Source organism: Lampetra planeri, chromosome 41 (genome assembly GCF_965212315.1).
Source record: "Lampetra planeri chromosome 41, kcLamPlan1.2.h2, whole genome shotgun sequence".
NCBI lineage: Eukaryota > Metazoa > Chordata > Hyperoartia > Petromyzontiformes > Petromyzontidae > Lampetra > Lampetra planeri.
In genome coordinates, this window is record NC_136147.1 from 7,747,862 (window position 1) to 7,762,987 (window position 15,126).

The following is a 15,126-nucleotide window of genomic DNA, read 5'->3' on the forward strand; positions in this document are numbered from 1 at the left end:
TCCCATTCCAGTGTCTGCTTCTGTAGAGCGACCGTTTCAAATTCTTTCACATTTGCAAGGGAAGGCTTAGTGTGTTGCACACATCGGTCTGAAATGCTGATTGTTATATATTTTAAACGGCTGTGACAAAATCACCATGAATGTACTCAATATCAGCTGTCTGGATGATGTTTAGATAGGTGGCCACCATGCATAACAGGTGCTATAGGTAGGCTGCAGGGCTACGTTCTGGGCAGCAGAGAGCAAGTGCAACACAGGCAATAGTTATACTTCAACTATTTAATTATTTGCTCCCACGTTGTCACAAACCTGACTGACCCACGTGGTGAAGTATGATCCAATAACCTCTCCCACCCCTCCCTGCATGATTCACAAAAGCAGATCATATCGTTTCTCATTCTGTTCATCATTTGTTTGACACTGACTGTGTTGGGCCCTCCCTGAGCATGTTTGCTATGTCGTCCCCCCTATAAAAAAAGGTCAGGCAGCAGGGCAAGCAGCATCCATCCCGAACACTGAACGGCCAATAGCCATTGGAGTGTTTTAAATGATCGTGACTTGTGACCTGCAGGTTGGCTCAGCATCCCGGCGATTCGACACGAGATGGCTTGGGTGGAGGAGTACATCCCTTGGCGCACGCAAATGTTCTCTATCGGGGGGCTCCTCGAGAACGTGTGGGGGTCTATGCCCCCCTCCGCCTGGCTCGGAGTTGGCACGGCCTCCCTGCTCACGGGGTACTGGTACCTGTCACGGCCGCGGCCCATCTGCCCGCCGTGCCAGCTGACGCAGCAGTCCGTGGAGGTGGAGGTGAGCCCAGCAGGGTGCTGACGGCCCCCCGTGCACATTCGTTTTTAAGGGCCCGTGAGAGAGCGAGAGCGAGAGCGGCCTCTTTCCTTACGAACGTATTGGCGGTACGGCGGTACGCGGTTAAAAAAAAAAGCAAATTTTTTCGCAATAATTATTTATTTTCCCGCGATTCGCAACCCCGGGCGAAAAGATGTTGTGGGGTGGTGCGTCAAATTCAGTTCTCGTGACATTCAAGAAGTTGTAAGATGAATGGTATGAGCAGCCAGACGACGATGTTTCACAGTCTGTTGCCTTCACAGTCTGTTGGCTCCGTGTGCCAAAGGCAGACTTGACTCCTCGTGCCCGAGACTTGGTCGGGACGGTTCCTCGATTCATTTCCGAAATAATTTCTTGGCAGACGGTGGCATCAAAAGATTACGACTCGTGGTGTCACGCGTTCGAATGGGAAAGCGGCTGCTGGATCTAGGGCAACTTCTGATGGAGAGTCTGCAGTTCACTCAAGGGCAACAGCGACACCGTCAGCTCAGGCCTCATATTGATATCAAACTGTTTTACGAGGTCTGGTGTGTTATGCTGCACCGGTGTACCGCCAATACGTCCATACGCTGAATATTATTCGCTTTTAAATCAACCTCAAACTACTCTTTTGTACATTGTGTGCTGTCACTCTACAGTCCTTACATTTGGCTTTGCATTGCGTGAATAAAACTAGCCAGCATGTGAAGTATTGTCACATAACTCCCACGACCCGCACGGAGTGGGGGAAGCGCTAATCGATCCAGCAGTGGATTGACAAAAGGGCTGTACGTGAACATTCTTCCAAACAGTCCCACCGTTGTAAGCAGGGCCCTTCAAAACTTCAGACTTGAGACTCAGTCAGAGTGTTCCGGATTGAAAAAAAAGATCGTTATAAGGAATGCACCTGCACATAAGTCAAAATCATTACTGAGCAATGCAATTCTGTTCACCGCTAATGCCTCACAGCTTCCCTTCCCTCAATAAATAAAAAAAACCAGGACGAACTTGCATTCAATAGCTGCACATCATGCACCGTGAGTAAAATTGTAAAGATTGCACCCAGAACAACTTATAATTATCGCTGAAGCTCAAGGGATAACTGGATACGTGACCTTGTGTGCTGCATTTAAATCAAATTCACCAGGTCATGGAGATTAGGGTTGGGTGAGAAGAGGTCTTGGATCCGTGAGATGAATGTAGCGAGAATCAGACTAAATAGTAAAATGTCTGAAATGCATAATTTTACCCAACACCTATAAACCCACGAGAAACGATCACTCTACATTATAAACAACTGTATGTTGTTGTCCTTCAACCCGCACCTCTGATTAGCACGGTTGGCTACGTACGGTGCAAAATAACCTACACATACATACTAAGCTACGCTACTTTATAAATTGACAAACGAACTATGATATAAGATCTACGTGGAGCAATTCACTGGCCCTCCTTCGACAGCGCCTACTTCAGCAGTTTTTTCTTGCTGTGGCTGTCTCACCACAGTTCGTTTATCAGCAGGCTGCACGTGGTGGGGTAAAGTGTGGGTACCCCCACCTCGTCCAAGACGTCTGGTCAGCTTGGATGAGTAGGCCAAAAAATATCGACTTAGAGGGCCTTTACTGAACTCTCTCTCCCTCTCTCATTGGAAGCCCTTCCACCAGCAGTAGCGTAAGCAAGCGTTTGCGGGGGTCCACCTTTACCTTGAGGCCAGTGTTCCCTTTGGCTCGGCCATCCGTACACCTTACGTGGCAGCGTTTGTCTCAACCCATTTAGGGCCAACACGGTGTGAGAAGATCCGCCCTCCTGAAGAAGGACAAATTGCTGGAGTTTTACTACGAAGATGCAAAGACCATGTATGAAGTCTTCCATCGGGGAATGCGCGTTTCACGTACGCATTTGTATGGGTTCAGTTCACATTATTGGTGTAAAATGTGTGGCTGTTTTTTTATTGTGTAACTGAAACCGCTCGGCTGTGTTTCGCGGGCGGTGGCGTCGTGCCGTCCGGCACTGATGTCCGATGTCTCCTGAAGCAGCTCCGCAGCACGCGGAGCGAAACGTCGGACGTCGTGCCGAACGATGCGCGGTGCACCCAGAACACGCACACAAAAACCCATCAGAAAACCGACGCGGGAGAAAGCGAAACCAGTTACAGTGGTGGTGAGGGGTCATTTGTTTTTCGCGAGAAGACCTGGATCCACATTTTAACGTGTAATGAACCACATTCACAACTCGGCAAAGCTGCCGAATCTCATCGCCGTGGGAATCCCCCCCCCCCACCATCCGGTTATTAGCGCAGGGCACCAGCTCATTTTCACGTCAAAGATTTATTTTTATGAAGAAAAATGTCAACACGTGAATCGGGCCCAAAGTGTTTCAACTTCTGCATCAAATGTTCACGTTTGCCTTCTCAAACTATGAACCTTTTTTCTTTTCTTTTTTATAAAAGTGTCTCCCTGTTCATGAACGCTTTGGCCATTGTTAATCTCCACTGATAATTTGTTTTGTCAGTCTCTCCATAAACAATCATGCTACGAAAGTTGACCGCGAAAAATACATCTGGCGATTAATCGGAAAAAAGAGCTAAGTTCTTACTTATTGCACTATCAATAATTATTTGTTTGAGGAACATGTGATAGCCTCTCACAAGATACATTTGCATCAACTGGTACTGATTTATATGAAAAAAAAAGTTTCCATATATTCTGATAATTAATAATGCAAAGTAATTGCTGTTGAAACTCGATCCAAGCTCCTACCATTCTTGGTCTTTCCAACTATGAACAAAAGCCACTGCTGCTATCTCTCAAAATGATTTGTAATTGCTTGCTATTGAGCCATGACTATAACGTCAGAGTGCGCATGAATATTAATGCTCTTGGAACACCGCGCTGGTTTCAAATCCAATTAATCACGTGTGCACTATGCTTCTGCCTTTTGCAGAGAATGGGCCGTGTCTGGGCTATCGGAAGCCCAAACAGGCATATCAGTGGATGTCCTACAAAGAGGTAAAGATGCTATGTTTTCTACGCCATCATCGGCAGCAACTTCATCATCATCACTAACCGCTGCAGCAGCCGCAGCAGCAACCCTCGTCTTCATCAGAAGTAACTTTATCATCATAAAACACGTTTCAGTGATTTTGCTGCGTTGGCATTGGTGCACAAGCACCACATAAGGGGCCGTCCATAAATGACGCCACGCGATTTTGGACGATTTTTGACCCCCCCTCGTCACACGGCGTCACAAAAAGACAGACCCCCCTCAAATATGACGTGCGTATTTAATGTAGCCTGCACTCTGATGTTGTAGGAGAAAAAAAATTATTAAAAAGTATATTTAATTAAGTAGAACGTGTTGTCTATATTTATTTAAAATTGCGCATTTTGATGTGACGTCACATTTCTCACCCCCCCCCCCCCCCCCGTCGTCACACATCGTCATAAATGTCTGACCCCCCCCCTAGGTGCGTGACGTCATTTATGGGCGGCCCCTAACAACAAAAACTCAACACATTCGCCAATAAAAACGTGGCCTTAAAATTAAATTAATATATAATATGAGTCGTTTCAGGCAATGGCTCTTCTTCATAGCATATTGCCTGAGACGTCGCCTCGATTATATTTTTCCCTTCTAAGGCCACAGTGTAATTGACGGATGTTTTTGGCTCATTTGTTAGCATCATCTGTAGCAGCGTCATCATCAGCAGCAGAAGCAGTAGTGTGGCATTATTCACCATCCACGTGACATTCATCAAGTGCAGATAAGGGAGCGTGTGAATTAGATATGTGAGAATACACAATGACCCAAGTGTGCATTAAACATTCACGGGAGTAAATGACAGTCAGTGGTTCATGGTAAATGCAGTGGCAAGCTACAAATTCCGTCTTATGCAACAGATGCAAGTGGAGTAAGTGATAATTGGACTTGTTAAGATGACGCACCAGAGTAGAGCAGCGCTGAGCTCCGAGCAGACCAGTTCACCCAGCAAAGCCGCGTGTGCCGAGTACGTACCAGTCCACTTGAGACGCGCTGGATGCAGCCACGGGCGTCGCATTACAGTTCCCTGCCAGTGCCGACTTAGGCTAGGAAAAGCCAAGACGGACCCTGTAGCTTCCCCCAGAATCGGAGTCACGAGCCACCTCTGTAAATTACAGTCAACCCGTGTGTCTCAGAGGTCGCAATCGGGTACCCGATACCCGTAACCTACCCGATACCCAGCTACCCGTACCCGGCCGGGTACGGGTACCCGTTTGCGACCCTGGTGCAGCCGGGTACTGGTACGGGTAGGCCGTGAGTCACTGGTGAGTCACCGTTTGTCACTCATTTCCCAACGTCTTGTCTTTTCTCACAATTCAAGTTCCTAGAATCAACCCACCCACGCCTGCAACATGGCTTCATCCCAGAGGTCGCAATCGGATACCCGATACCCGTACCCTACCCGATACCCGGCTACCCGTACCCGGCCGGGTATCGGGTAGGGTACGGGTACGGGTAGGGTACGGGTACGGGTAAGGAATCAAAACCCGTTTGCGACCTCTGGTGTGTCTACTCTCTTCGCAGGTTGCTGAAAGGTCGGAGTGGTTTGGTTCGGGGTTAATCCACAAAGGCTGCCACCCAGCCACGGACCAGTTCATCGGAGTCTTTGCACAGAACCGGCCAGAGGTAGCAAAGCCTCTTCATCTGTTTATACGAGCACTCGCACACGTGTATCAGGATTCACAAATGAAATTCCGTGATCTTGTTTGATGATGATATTCCATCGCTATTGGTGGATCACAATAATGCATTCGGAAATCCTACCACCAAATCACCCTAAAAGTACCCAAACTCAGGTGCCTGGTAAGATCCCACCAGGGTATACCAGGTGTTGTAGGCCTGGTGGTACAGCAATGGATTGTATCTATTTGTGCGAACCTTTTAGCATGAATCCTTAAAATGCGTGGTTGGATCTCTTTACTCAATCTCCCTCCTACGCTAAGCTAAAATAGAACTGGAAAAACATCCCAATGGAGGAACTTCCTGAAATACTCAGATGTCCTGGGTAAAGACAACAATCGTTATTTTCAACCTGTGTTTACACACCACAGTCAATCTATGCATTTTCACTCTGAACCCAGTGATCTGGGTTCCATTCCCAGCCCTGCCTCATATCAGTGGCGAGTGATTTTTGACTTGGTCTCGGGCACCCACCCCATTCACCAATCCACAATGACCAGCGTGATGAAGTATGGTCAAACAGCCCCTCGTAACCCACATGGTGCAGAGAAGACCTTCACTCAACAGCACATTGACAAAGGGAACTCATCTTCTTGGTTCTTTCGGTAAAGTCACGTAGAAGGGAAATAATAAAATAATAATAATAATAAAACATAATAAAATAATTCTCACGACGTTTCGGCCACAACGCAAGCAGCCGTCCTCAGGTGAAGAACAGGTCTGTCGGAAAGACAGCGTCTGCAGTCACGAAAGCTTTAAATCGAAAGGGAACTAAGTTGTTTTGAAATCTATCTGTATACAGAAGTGTAATGTTTCATCGAAACAAGTGTAGTTCTTGCACTTGTTAGTTTTCACATTCCCATCCTGTCATTTCCTCTAACTGCTACCACTGCTGATGGTATTGGGCTGTGGTCGTCTTTGTAACAGAGCTGCTTAGCTCAATGGGGCCTTGATCATCATCAGAAAACTCCATGGGCAGAAAACCCGTAGGTGTCCACTGTAATTTTCGTCACTTGTTCCCACTTTCCTCTATCCTGTGCCAACATGCTAAGGCTATGCCACATCTCTATGGCACCAATCTCTTATGTCATCCAGCTCCTTTCTACAGGCTCTTCCTCTTCTCCCAGTTCCCTCCATTATTCCCATCATTACATTTCGATTTAAAGCTTTCGTGACTGCAGGGATTCATCTTCTTGGTTCTTTCGGAAAAGTCACGTAGAAGGGAAGTAATAAAATAATAAAAATAAAACATAATACAAAAAATAATAAAAATAAAACATAATACAATATGTTTTATTTGTATTATTTTATTACTTCCCTTCTACGTGACTTTACCGAAAGAACCAAGAAGACCCATCATTACAGTTTTTATTTTCCTGTTGCTCTCCATCCTGCATGTGCCCAAACAAGCTCAGCTTCCTTCTCATTACAGCTCGCATCATCAAGTCTTCTGTTATGTTCAGCCCTTTCTCTTACTTCTACGTTTGTCACTCTCTGTGTCCAGCCAAGATGCAGTATCCTCCTGTAGCAGTACATTTCAAATATCAATATTTTGTCCCTATCAGACGTTTTTTAGTGTCCAGGTTTCGCAGGCATACAAAGCTGAAATAATTAAGCCATGAGTCTATTAATATGCAAATTCGATATGCGACTGCAACGTCCTGTAACTGCCACCACTGCTGGGTTGATATTTGGCTGTGGTCGTCCTTGTAACAGAGCTGCTGAGCTCAATGAGGCCTCCTTACCGGCTGAAATAATCATGCCCGAGTCTAATGCGATGTTCGCACCTCCGATTAGCATGGTTGGCTACGTACTGTGCAAAATAATTTCAACGTGCGTACACCATTACAATGTAGTCTCGGCTGTCAAATTATATTTGCACCTCAATATTTGATTGAAACGTGGCATGTACTATATAAGAATAACCAAATAAATTTTTTACATGCAACTTTGACAGCCGCAAGAATGACGATTGCATGGAAAAAAACGCATCGAATTCTAGCTGCTGACAATTGCTTTTTTGCACGTCTCCCACCAGTGGATCATCACGGAGCAGGCTTGCTACATGTACTCCATGGTCGTGGTGCCTCTGTACGACACGCTGGGGCAGGAGGCCATCCGCTTCATCATTAACAGAGGTTGGTCAAATTGGTCGATTGGTGCGTCTGGTCAGGGAGGGCTTATGTGTGTCAGTGCATTAGTGTACGCGACAAATGCGGCCGGGCGTGGTGCTGTCCACCCACCCCCTCATGTGCTGTGCCGGCCTTCATAGGTGCTCGCTAACAGCACTTGCCCCAACAGTCTATTCAGGCTATACGGGGATCTTTGTCTTCTGAAAGTGACTATGGGGAGCGGTAGTGTAGCGGTTAGCGCGCTGCGCTACGAAGCTGGCGACCTGAGTTCGATTCCCGCTCACGGCCAACATCGGTAACGTTTAACTGAACTGGTGCTGGGCCTCCCCTAGGTCGACTCAACCTCAAACGAGTACCTGGTGTGGTGTGTAAACATCGCCACTGGGGAGACAAAGCTGGCCGGGCACGGTGCTGGCCACCCACCCCCTTCGTGTGCCTTCGTGTGCCTTCGTGCCAGCCTTTATAGGTGCTCGCAAACAGCACTTGCCCCAACAGTATGCCAAGGCTATACGGGGGGACCTTTGTCTTTGTCTCGTGTCGGCGAGCCAGCGGAGATCGCCGTCGTGGTGTGCGACACGGCGGAGCGCGCCCGCGTGCTGCTGCGCGGCGTGGAGAACCGCGAGACCCCGGGCTTGCGGACCGTGGTCGTCATGGAGACGCCCGACTCGGGCCTCATCCAGTGGGGCATCACCTGCCGTGTCGACGTGCTGTCCTTCCAGTACATCGAGGTCACTCACTTCAACAATTCGCGCGTGCTGGCTGGGTGGCCCACAGAGCTACGAATGGCCATGCCAGAGCCAGCGACGGAACCTGATTGGAATTTGCCCTTGTCCGATTTACCTCCCCTCTCCGTAGCCGATGGGGGGGTGTTTTCACCCCATCAGTTTTCAGAGGGGGGGGGGTCCACTTTTGCCGATAAGACATCGTCGTCAGTGTGAGAGCTGCCACACATTTGGAACCATTGAGATTGACAGCACGATGGGGGGCGGGGGGGGGGGTTCACCCCTTTGTGAATTTTCGTGGGCCGCACATCAAAGGGTCGCACTAAAGGCCACCAGGGGCCGCCAGTGGCCCGCGGGCCTTGCAATGAACAACACTGCTGTAGCCAGGGCCTAGGCCCCCTCTGACCCGATGTTGCGAAACTCCCTTCCTGTGGCTGTCAAGGAAGTGCCGTATGACCTTGCTCGCCAGGTGGCCCAGCAAAGTGAGGACTAATCTGTATGTTCATGCTGCACGAATTGCCACCTGGCATACATGAGAATTCTGCGGATAAACTGCTTTAATCCGTATGCATTCACCTTCATTAATTGGCTGAAGACATCTTAATATACACGGGAGATGCAATTTGCATCAACGGCAACGCGATAGCAAATTTAACTCGATGTCATCATCATTATTATTATCCTGGCTTTAAATCATCGAGGCATTCCAGTTGTCTTAAATCGTTACGCGCAAGTTTTGTGTAATATTGCTGTTTATCATTAAATGGTCCCACGTTGCTTAAGGAATGTTCATAGAGCAGGCCGAACACTGCTGGATGATATGCTTGGGTCCTTCGGTAAAGTCACGTAGATAGGTTCAAAGAAAATAAAAAAAATAACAAAAATAATCTATCTACGTGACTTTACCGTAAGACCCAAGAAATTGAATTCCTGCAATCACTAAAGCTTTAAGTCAACTGCTGGATGAGCCTAAGACTCCTGAATCAGTTATGTGGCGTCAACTTCTCTTGACTATAATCTGACACGACCTGAGGCTCCACTTACTCTGAAATAATAAATCATGCAGATCACGTCTTCTTCTATTGCCATCACTGCAGAGTGATGTCAATAGATAAAACACTCGCGAAAGGAAGATTCTCAGACATTGCACAAATAATGTTTTGGGAACTCTGATTTTGCTGGACTGCGTCTTGAGGCTTCACCTCAATGCCTGGCATACGACTCACAATTATCAGCTATTAGCGCGATACTTTGCAATATTATAGTTGTATCAGTCAGTCCACTGTATTTATGGTTCACAGGGCAGCTGTAGCAAAGGTAAATATTACTCTGCGTACAATTCTGTGTTAGGCCAATAGGGGGCACTCGAGAAACATCGCGACAATTTTTCAGATTTTGAGGCGCAGTCGCTATCATTGGCAATCATCCTCAGGTATGTCATGATTTACTCTCGTAGCGATGCTATCAATTACCAAAATTCAGGGTTGTGAATCGATTTATGAATTAATTATTGAGGTGGCAGGGAGGCTCAGATGTCAAAGCTTTGAGCCGGCACTGCTTAGATACTCGAATAAAATCTTGAGTTTCAGCCACCCATGGTTAAACCAGGTTCTCAAGTGTGGTGAGTTGATGCTCTCAGTCCAATAGTTGAGTATTGCACGCGAAAAAAGCCATGCTACATTAAAATTATGCTTAAATTTCAGTTCTACAGACGAAAACATTAGTTTGTCATACAACAATCTCATAGCAGAGTGTGTGGGGAAGTGGGGCCCCTACAGTGTAAAGCAGGAAAACGGAAACTTAAATGATTGATCTGGTACACAGCGCCTTACTGCTGGGTGAGATATCCGAGTTGATTCGTAATATCATGACAGGAAAACAATGGATAAAAAGGAACAAACATTTGTAAAAAGCAAATGAAAATCTTACCGGTTGTACTATTCAGTGGAAGGCCATTAAGAAGGCACCCGCAGAACATTGCTTTGAAGATGATTTTAAAACAACTACTTTTGCACGTAGTTATGGACAATCTAATCATCGCAAACTGATGAAAATTGTACAAATCAATCATTCGAATGTTCACACTGCTAATGCACAGCGCTCGTGCTTATGGATGCAATACAATTCTCAGCGAGAGAGCAGGAGCTGTTACGATTGCCAATGACTATGCGCCTAACGGTAAGAGGCGTTAATTGGACTACGTGGGCGCGTCACGATTTTTAATGCCCCATTGTCACGCGGCCAACTGGGCCACGCTGCCAAACGCGATGCTCGTTATCTGCAGAACCACGTTTGCGCGCAGATCCACGTTGCGCGCACGTCCCCCGCACCACGCAGCACTTGCTGGCCACACTGGTTGCGAGAGAAGGTGTTAAACCCACGCTTTGTTACACCACCCCAGGGTCTAACTGCTACTGCTAACAACTATGTTATATTTTGCAAGGTAAGGCCCACAGAGCGATCTATATAGCTCTTTTTCCATAGCCAAAAGGTAACATGAGCGTACCATTTGCATTCAGTTGTCCATACATCGGAAGCTGACGATTCTCATACGCGTCGTTTGATGTAAAGTGTTGTGAGCCTCAAGAATAAACATGAATCATGACTGCAGTAGGTGGTCACATGGCCGAGATTCCAGTGGCCACCCTGAGTGTCACTGCAGCTCGTCTGCTTTACAGTGGACATTTAACTATTAACGATTTTTATTTTACCAGGTAAGGCCCACTGAGCTATGTAGCTCTTAGTGAGAAGCAACCTGGCCACAAATGATAGCTCAACGAAGTGGCATATCACGTGTAAATTTATAGCAGTCAAATACTTCAAACGCGTGTCTATTCTAAATGTGGAGGGAAAAACCGGAGGACCGGGAGAAAAATCCACGCGACCGCGGGGACTAATTGACCCCTAAAAATGTTTCCTTTGCATATTCATTTGTATTTTAAATAAACTTTAAAATAGTACGTTTTAAAGAATTAAATGGGAGTCACAATACATCTGGACCACGCTGTACAATCCATGGTACAACCCTGAGACACATCGAAGAGCCATACACAGCACAACTGTGGACGCCTACCAGTGGCATTGACATTGGTGTAATTATTGAACTAGTAAATTGCTTCTGTGATGGCTCATGAATCAAACCCGATCTATGTCTGCTCTTTACAGGACTGCGGGAGAATGCACAAGCGAACAACATTAGTACGTAAGATTCACATTCCTCTATCTTACAATGTTCTCAAATGAATTATGAAAATCGATTCCTGAACTGGGCATATCACTGCGTTATCTATTCTCAAATGGCTTGCTGGGGCAAAATGCCCCTCTGCTTAGTTGGGAAATTATCGTTACGTTCCAAACTATGTTGGTACAAGGTATGACGGTTGATTGATTACACGAGTCCATTGTTCCACTGTAGTTCTATGTTCCCACACCTTCATCAACTCCCACCGACTGGTGTGATCACGTGTGATTAATTAACCCACACAACCCACACCGCATGGGCAAGCCCCCATCTATCAGTGGGTTGACAATGGGCTTGCACGTGTACAGGTTCGTGATAATGATGGTGACGATGATGGTGATTGTGATGATCATCGTGAAGACATTTAAATACTAAACAATTAACTTAGTAAACATCCTAATGATCACCCCATCCCTTGTACAGTCAAATCAAAGTGTTCCTATGCTCACAAAGGGCCTCTATTAGTGGCCCTAAGCCAATGATGGGAATTCCACCATTCTCATGGAAGAGACTAGTACTTCAATAGTATAGCCGATGCTGCCTTCCAACCAAGTGATTGCCGATGAGCTGATATTATTTTTCAAAGGGCTAAGATGAGGAGCCGAGTTAGCCCTGACCAGGATTTGAACTCACTTCCTCATGACTGGAGAGCCTTGTTGGCGTGCTGACAAGGCTTTAAGCCCAGCCTTTTAACTTGCATGCGTGCCCCTTAATTATTTTAAAATATGCCGAATCTCTGTGGGATCTTACCCAAATGTAAATTAAGCAAACCAATTTAACGGTTGGTTGTTATAGATTATAAACCATTTCCGTGGTCTAATGAACATGAATGTTTGTTTTATTTCAGCCACCCAAGCCTGAAGATTTGGCAATTATTTGTTTTACAAGTGGAACAACAGGTTAAACTTCATACTATTTTCCCGCTACTATTATTGCAATTTTTTTACGGGAATTGGGTCAAGTCACTCAAACTTTGCGTGGCGTTTCCACCGAACATGTCCACAAATTATCATCACTTAATGAAGTAGAATGGGCCGAGAGATGCCTCTTTCAAAAACGGAAACTACTCTGCTTAAGCAAAGGAAGAGTTCGCGATCAAAGAACGATTCGCGTGTTTCGCTAAATTTGTGAGCGTTACAAATCGTTTCATTGCCATCATTATTCTTAAAGTAAATACGCCCTCGAGCAGCAGCAGCGTAACCAGCATTGGTCAACGCGTTGACTCGGCGATTATTTCGCAATACCGTGAGTTACTGCGCATGGACCGAACTGATTTGAAAATGACAGCGCCACTAGAACATTCGTCGCTGGACTGGTGCACAGGTGGAGATCACAGTTCGCTGGGCTGGCTCCCACCCCGTGGGTTTAATGTGCTTCTGGCAAATTATCAAAATGGCATGCATCAGATAGCAGGCATTAAAGATCAATTACGCTGCTCACTACAACGTGCCGTTGTGTGCCTGTGTGACTGTGCACATTTCGCCCCGTCTTTGCAAAGGGGGCACTGTGCGCGTAATATGAATGACACGTGATCCGTATTCGAACATGAATTTGCTTCTTTCAGCTATCTGCAGCCCATCTTTTGCCAGAACGTTAACAGTTGTAATATATCTACGAACAAAGGGCGATTCAAATATATTTAGGATATCTGTTGCATGAACCCGTTTCATAATTTGATTTTTTTTCGGTTAGATCCCGTAGGTATAGTGTCAATGTTTAACTATATCCCTCAAACAGCCACCGAACGAGAGTCAAACAAATCAAGTTGTCACGTGGGCAAATATGCCAGTCGGTTTGGCTTTTCAACAAAAGCTGGAGGAACATTGAAAAGCGAGCAATTTTCTTTTCAATAAATGTTGAAAAACCAAATCAATTGGCATTATTTGCCCAACTTGACCTGTCCGGCTCCTGCGAGTGGAGGGAGTACTCAACGGCCTGAGCTTTATTCCTGGCCACGGCTAACATCAGTGATGCTATCTGAACAGATCCCAGAAGTACCGCCCCTCCCCATCCCCTTCCCCAACCCAAATTGATCAGCATGGTGAAGTATGGCAAAACGACAACCCCCCCCCTGACAGTCAACGTGGAATGTGGAGACTTTCACAATCCAACAGTGATCAACAAGGAACCATGGCTCATTATTATTGTCGTATATGCTGTTTTGTAGGCCGGCCGCTGCTCTAGAAAATGCTGCCTCCGCGCGGTTGAATGTGAATGGCACCGACGATGTCGTTGAACGCCGCTGCGGTGCCGTTGTTTTGTGAAGTTTTGTTGACGGGCGCTCATGGGTTGGCGTTTTTCTCTCCCAGGTAACCCGAAGGGAGCCATGCTCACCCATCGCAACATCGTCTCCGACATGTCTGGCTTTCTGAAAGTGACCGAGGTACCCAACCCTTTGACCACACATCCCTCCCCCTTGCCAAATAATACGGCCTCCATAGAGCCCAATGTGTTCACTTACCGACCATTCCCCTGTTAACGATGTGAATACGAATTCATGTATTGATGAGCCATGTTAATTTTAATATTACGTGTTTTATAATGTTGTTAGTATCTTTATGTATTCATATCGATTGTTGAACTATTAAGTACGTTTTTTGGGTGAAAAAGAGTGGCTTTCGGTGTTATCGGAACGAATTAAGCCTCTAACGTATTTTTCCTATACTCGCTTAACGACCAAATCACTTAACGGCCGGTTTCCTGGAACCAACTACCGTCGTTAAGAGGGGTTTTACTGGACGCAAATAATACACAAATAATGCACGCGAACATACGCATAGGCTGCATGTCGCTATGATGAAAACAGCCCACAATACCTTGCCAACACTTCCATAACCTGGTCGGGCACTGCAACAGTGTCCCGGATAGTTTTAGGACCATCGGTGAGTTTTTTATTTTAATTCTTCTGCTTAATCATGTTTATGTTAATCGTCTTTTAATTGTGATTCTTAAATATGTTGTTGTTAGTTTCAAAGTTAGGTGAGTAACACTTCGTCTGTGCTCTCCAGTTGCCTTGGGGGCCGTCCATAAATGACGTCACGCGATTTTTGACGATTTTTGACCCCCCCTCCCCCCCTCGTCACACGGCGTCACAAAAAGTCAGACCCCCCTCAAATATGACGTCACAAAGCTCTGCTCCCCTCCCCCCTCGTCACACATCGTCACAAATGTCTGACCCCCCCCCCCTAGGTGTGTGACGTCATTTATGGACGGCCCCTTGTGTGAAAATTGGGCTAGGTTTTGTCCAATCCTGGCCAGCTGGCTCAAAAACTTAATACATGAATGAATATTCAGTAATATGTGGGCAAAGTGGCCACTGACAATATCACCTGGAATGCGACCAATCTCGGAAGCTAAGCCGGCTTTGAGCCTGGATAGTTCTTAGATGGGCGACCACCATGCACATAATGAGGGTGTGCTGAGCTGCGGGGTTCTATGGCGGGCAGCATAGGGCAGCATAGGGCAGTCTAGTACAGTACATTATTGTACT

At 46.4% G+C, this 15,126-nt stretch overlaps 1 protein-coding gene across 2 annotated transcripts in view; it reads left to right on the forward strand.

Moving 5' to 3' along the window:
* The first annotated feature begins 583 nt into the window (after positions 1–583).
* Positions 584–15,126, forward strand: part of LOC144732155 (long-chain-fatty-acid--CoA ligase 1-like) — a 32,015-nt gene continuing 17,472 nt past the window's right edge. The window contains exons 1-9 of one of the 2 annotated variants that reach the window (XM_078613482.1): positions 584–807; positions 2,599–2,713; positions 3,766–3,830; positions 5,386–5,487; positions 7,580–7,679; positions 8,223–8,425; positions 9,985–9,993; positions 12,484–12,535; positions 13,946–14,019. In XM_078613482.1, coding sequence (XP_078469608.1) covers positions 604–807; positions 2,599–2,713; positions 3,766–3,830; positions 5,386–5,487; positions 7,580–7,679; positions 8,223–8,425; positions 9,985–9,993; positions 12,484–12,535; positions 13,946–14,019 — 924 coding nt within the window. In that variant the 5' untranslated portion in view covers positions 584–603. Of the gene's footprint in view, positions 808–2,598; positions 2,714–3,765; positions 3,831–5,385; positions 5,488–7,579; positions 7,680–8,222; positions 8,426–9,984; positions 9,994–11,560; positions 11,594–12,483; positions 12,536–13,945; positions 14,020–15,126 lie in introns of both variants that reach the window. The other variant, XM_078613483.1, reaches the window with a different exon arrangement.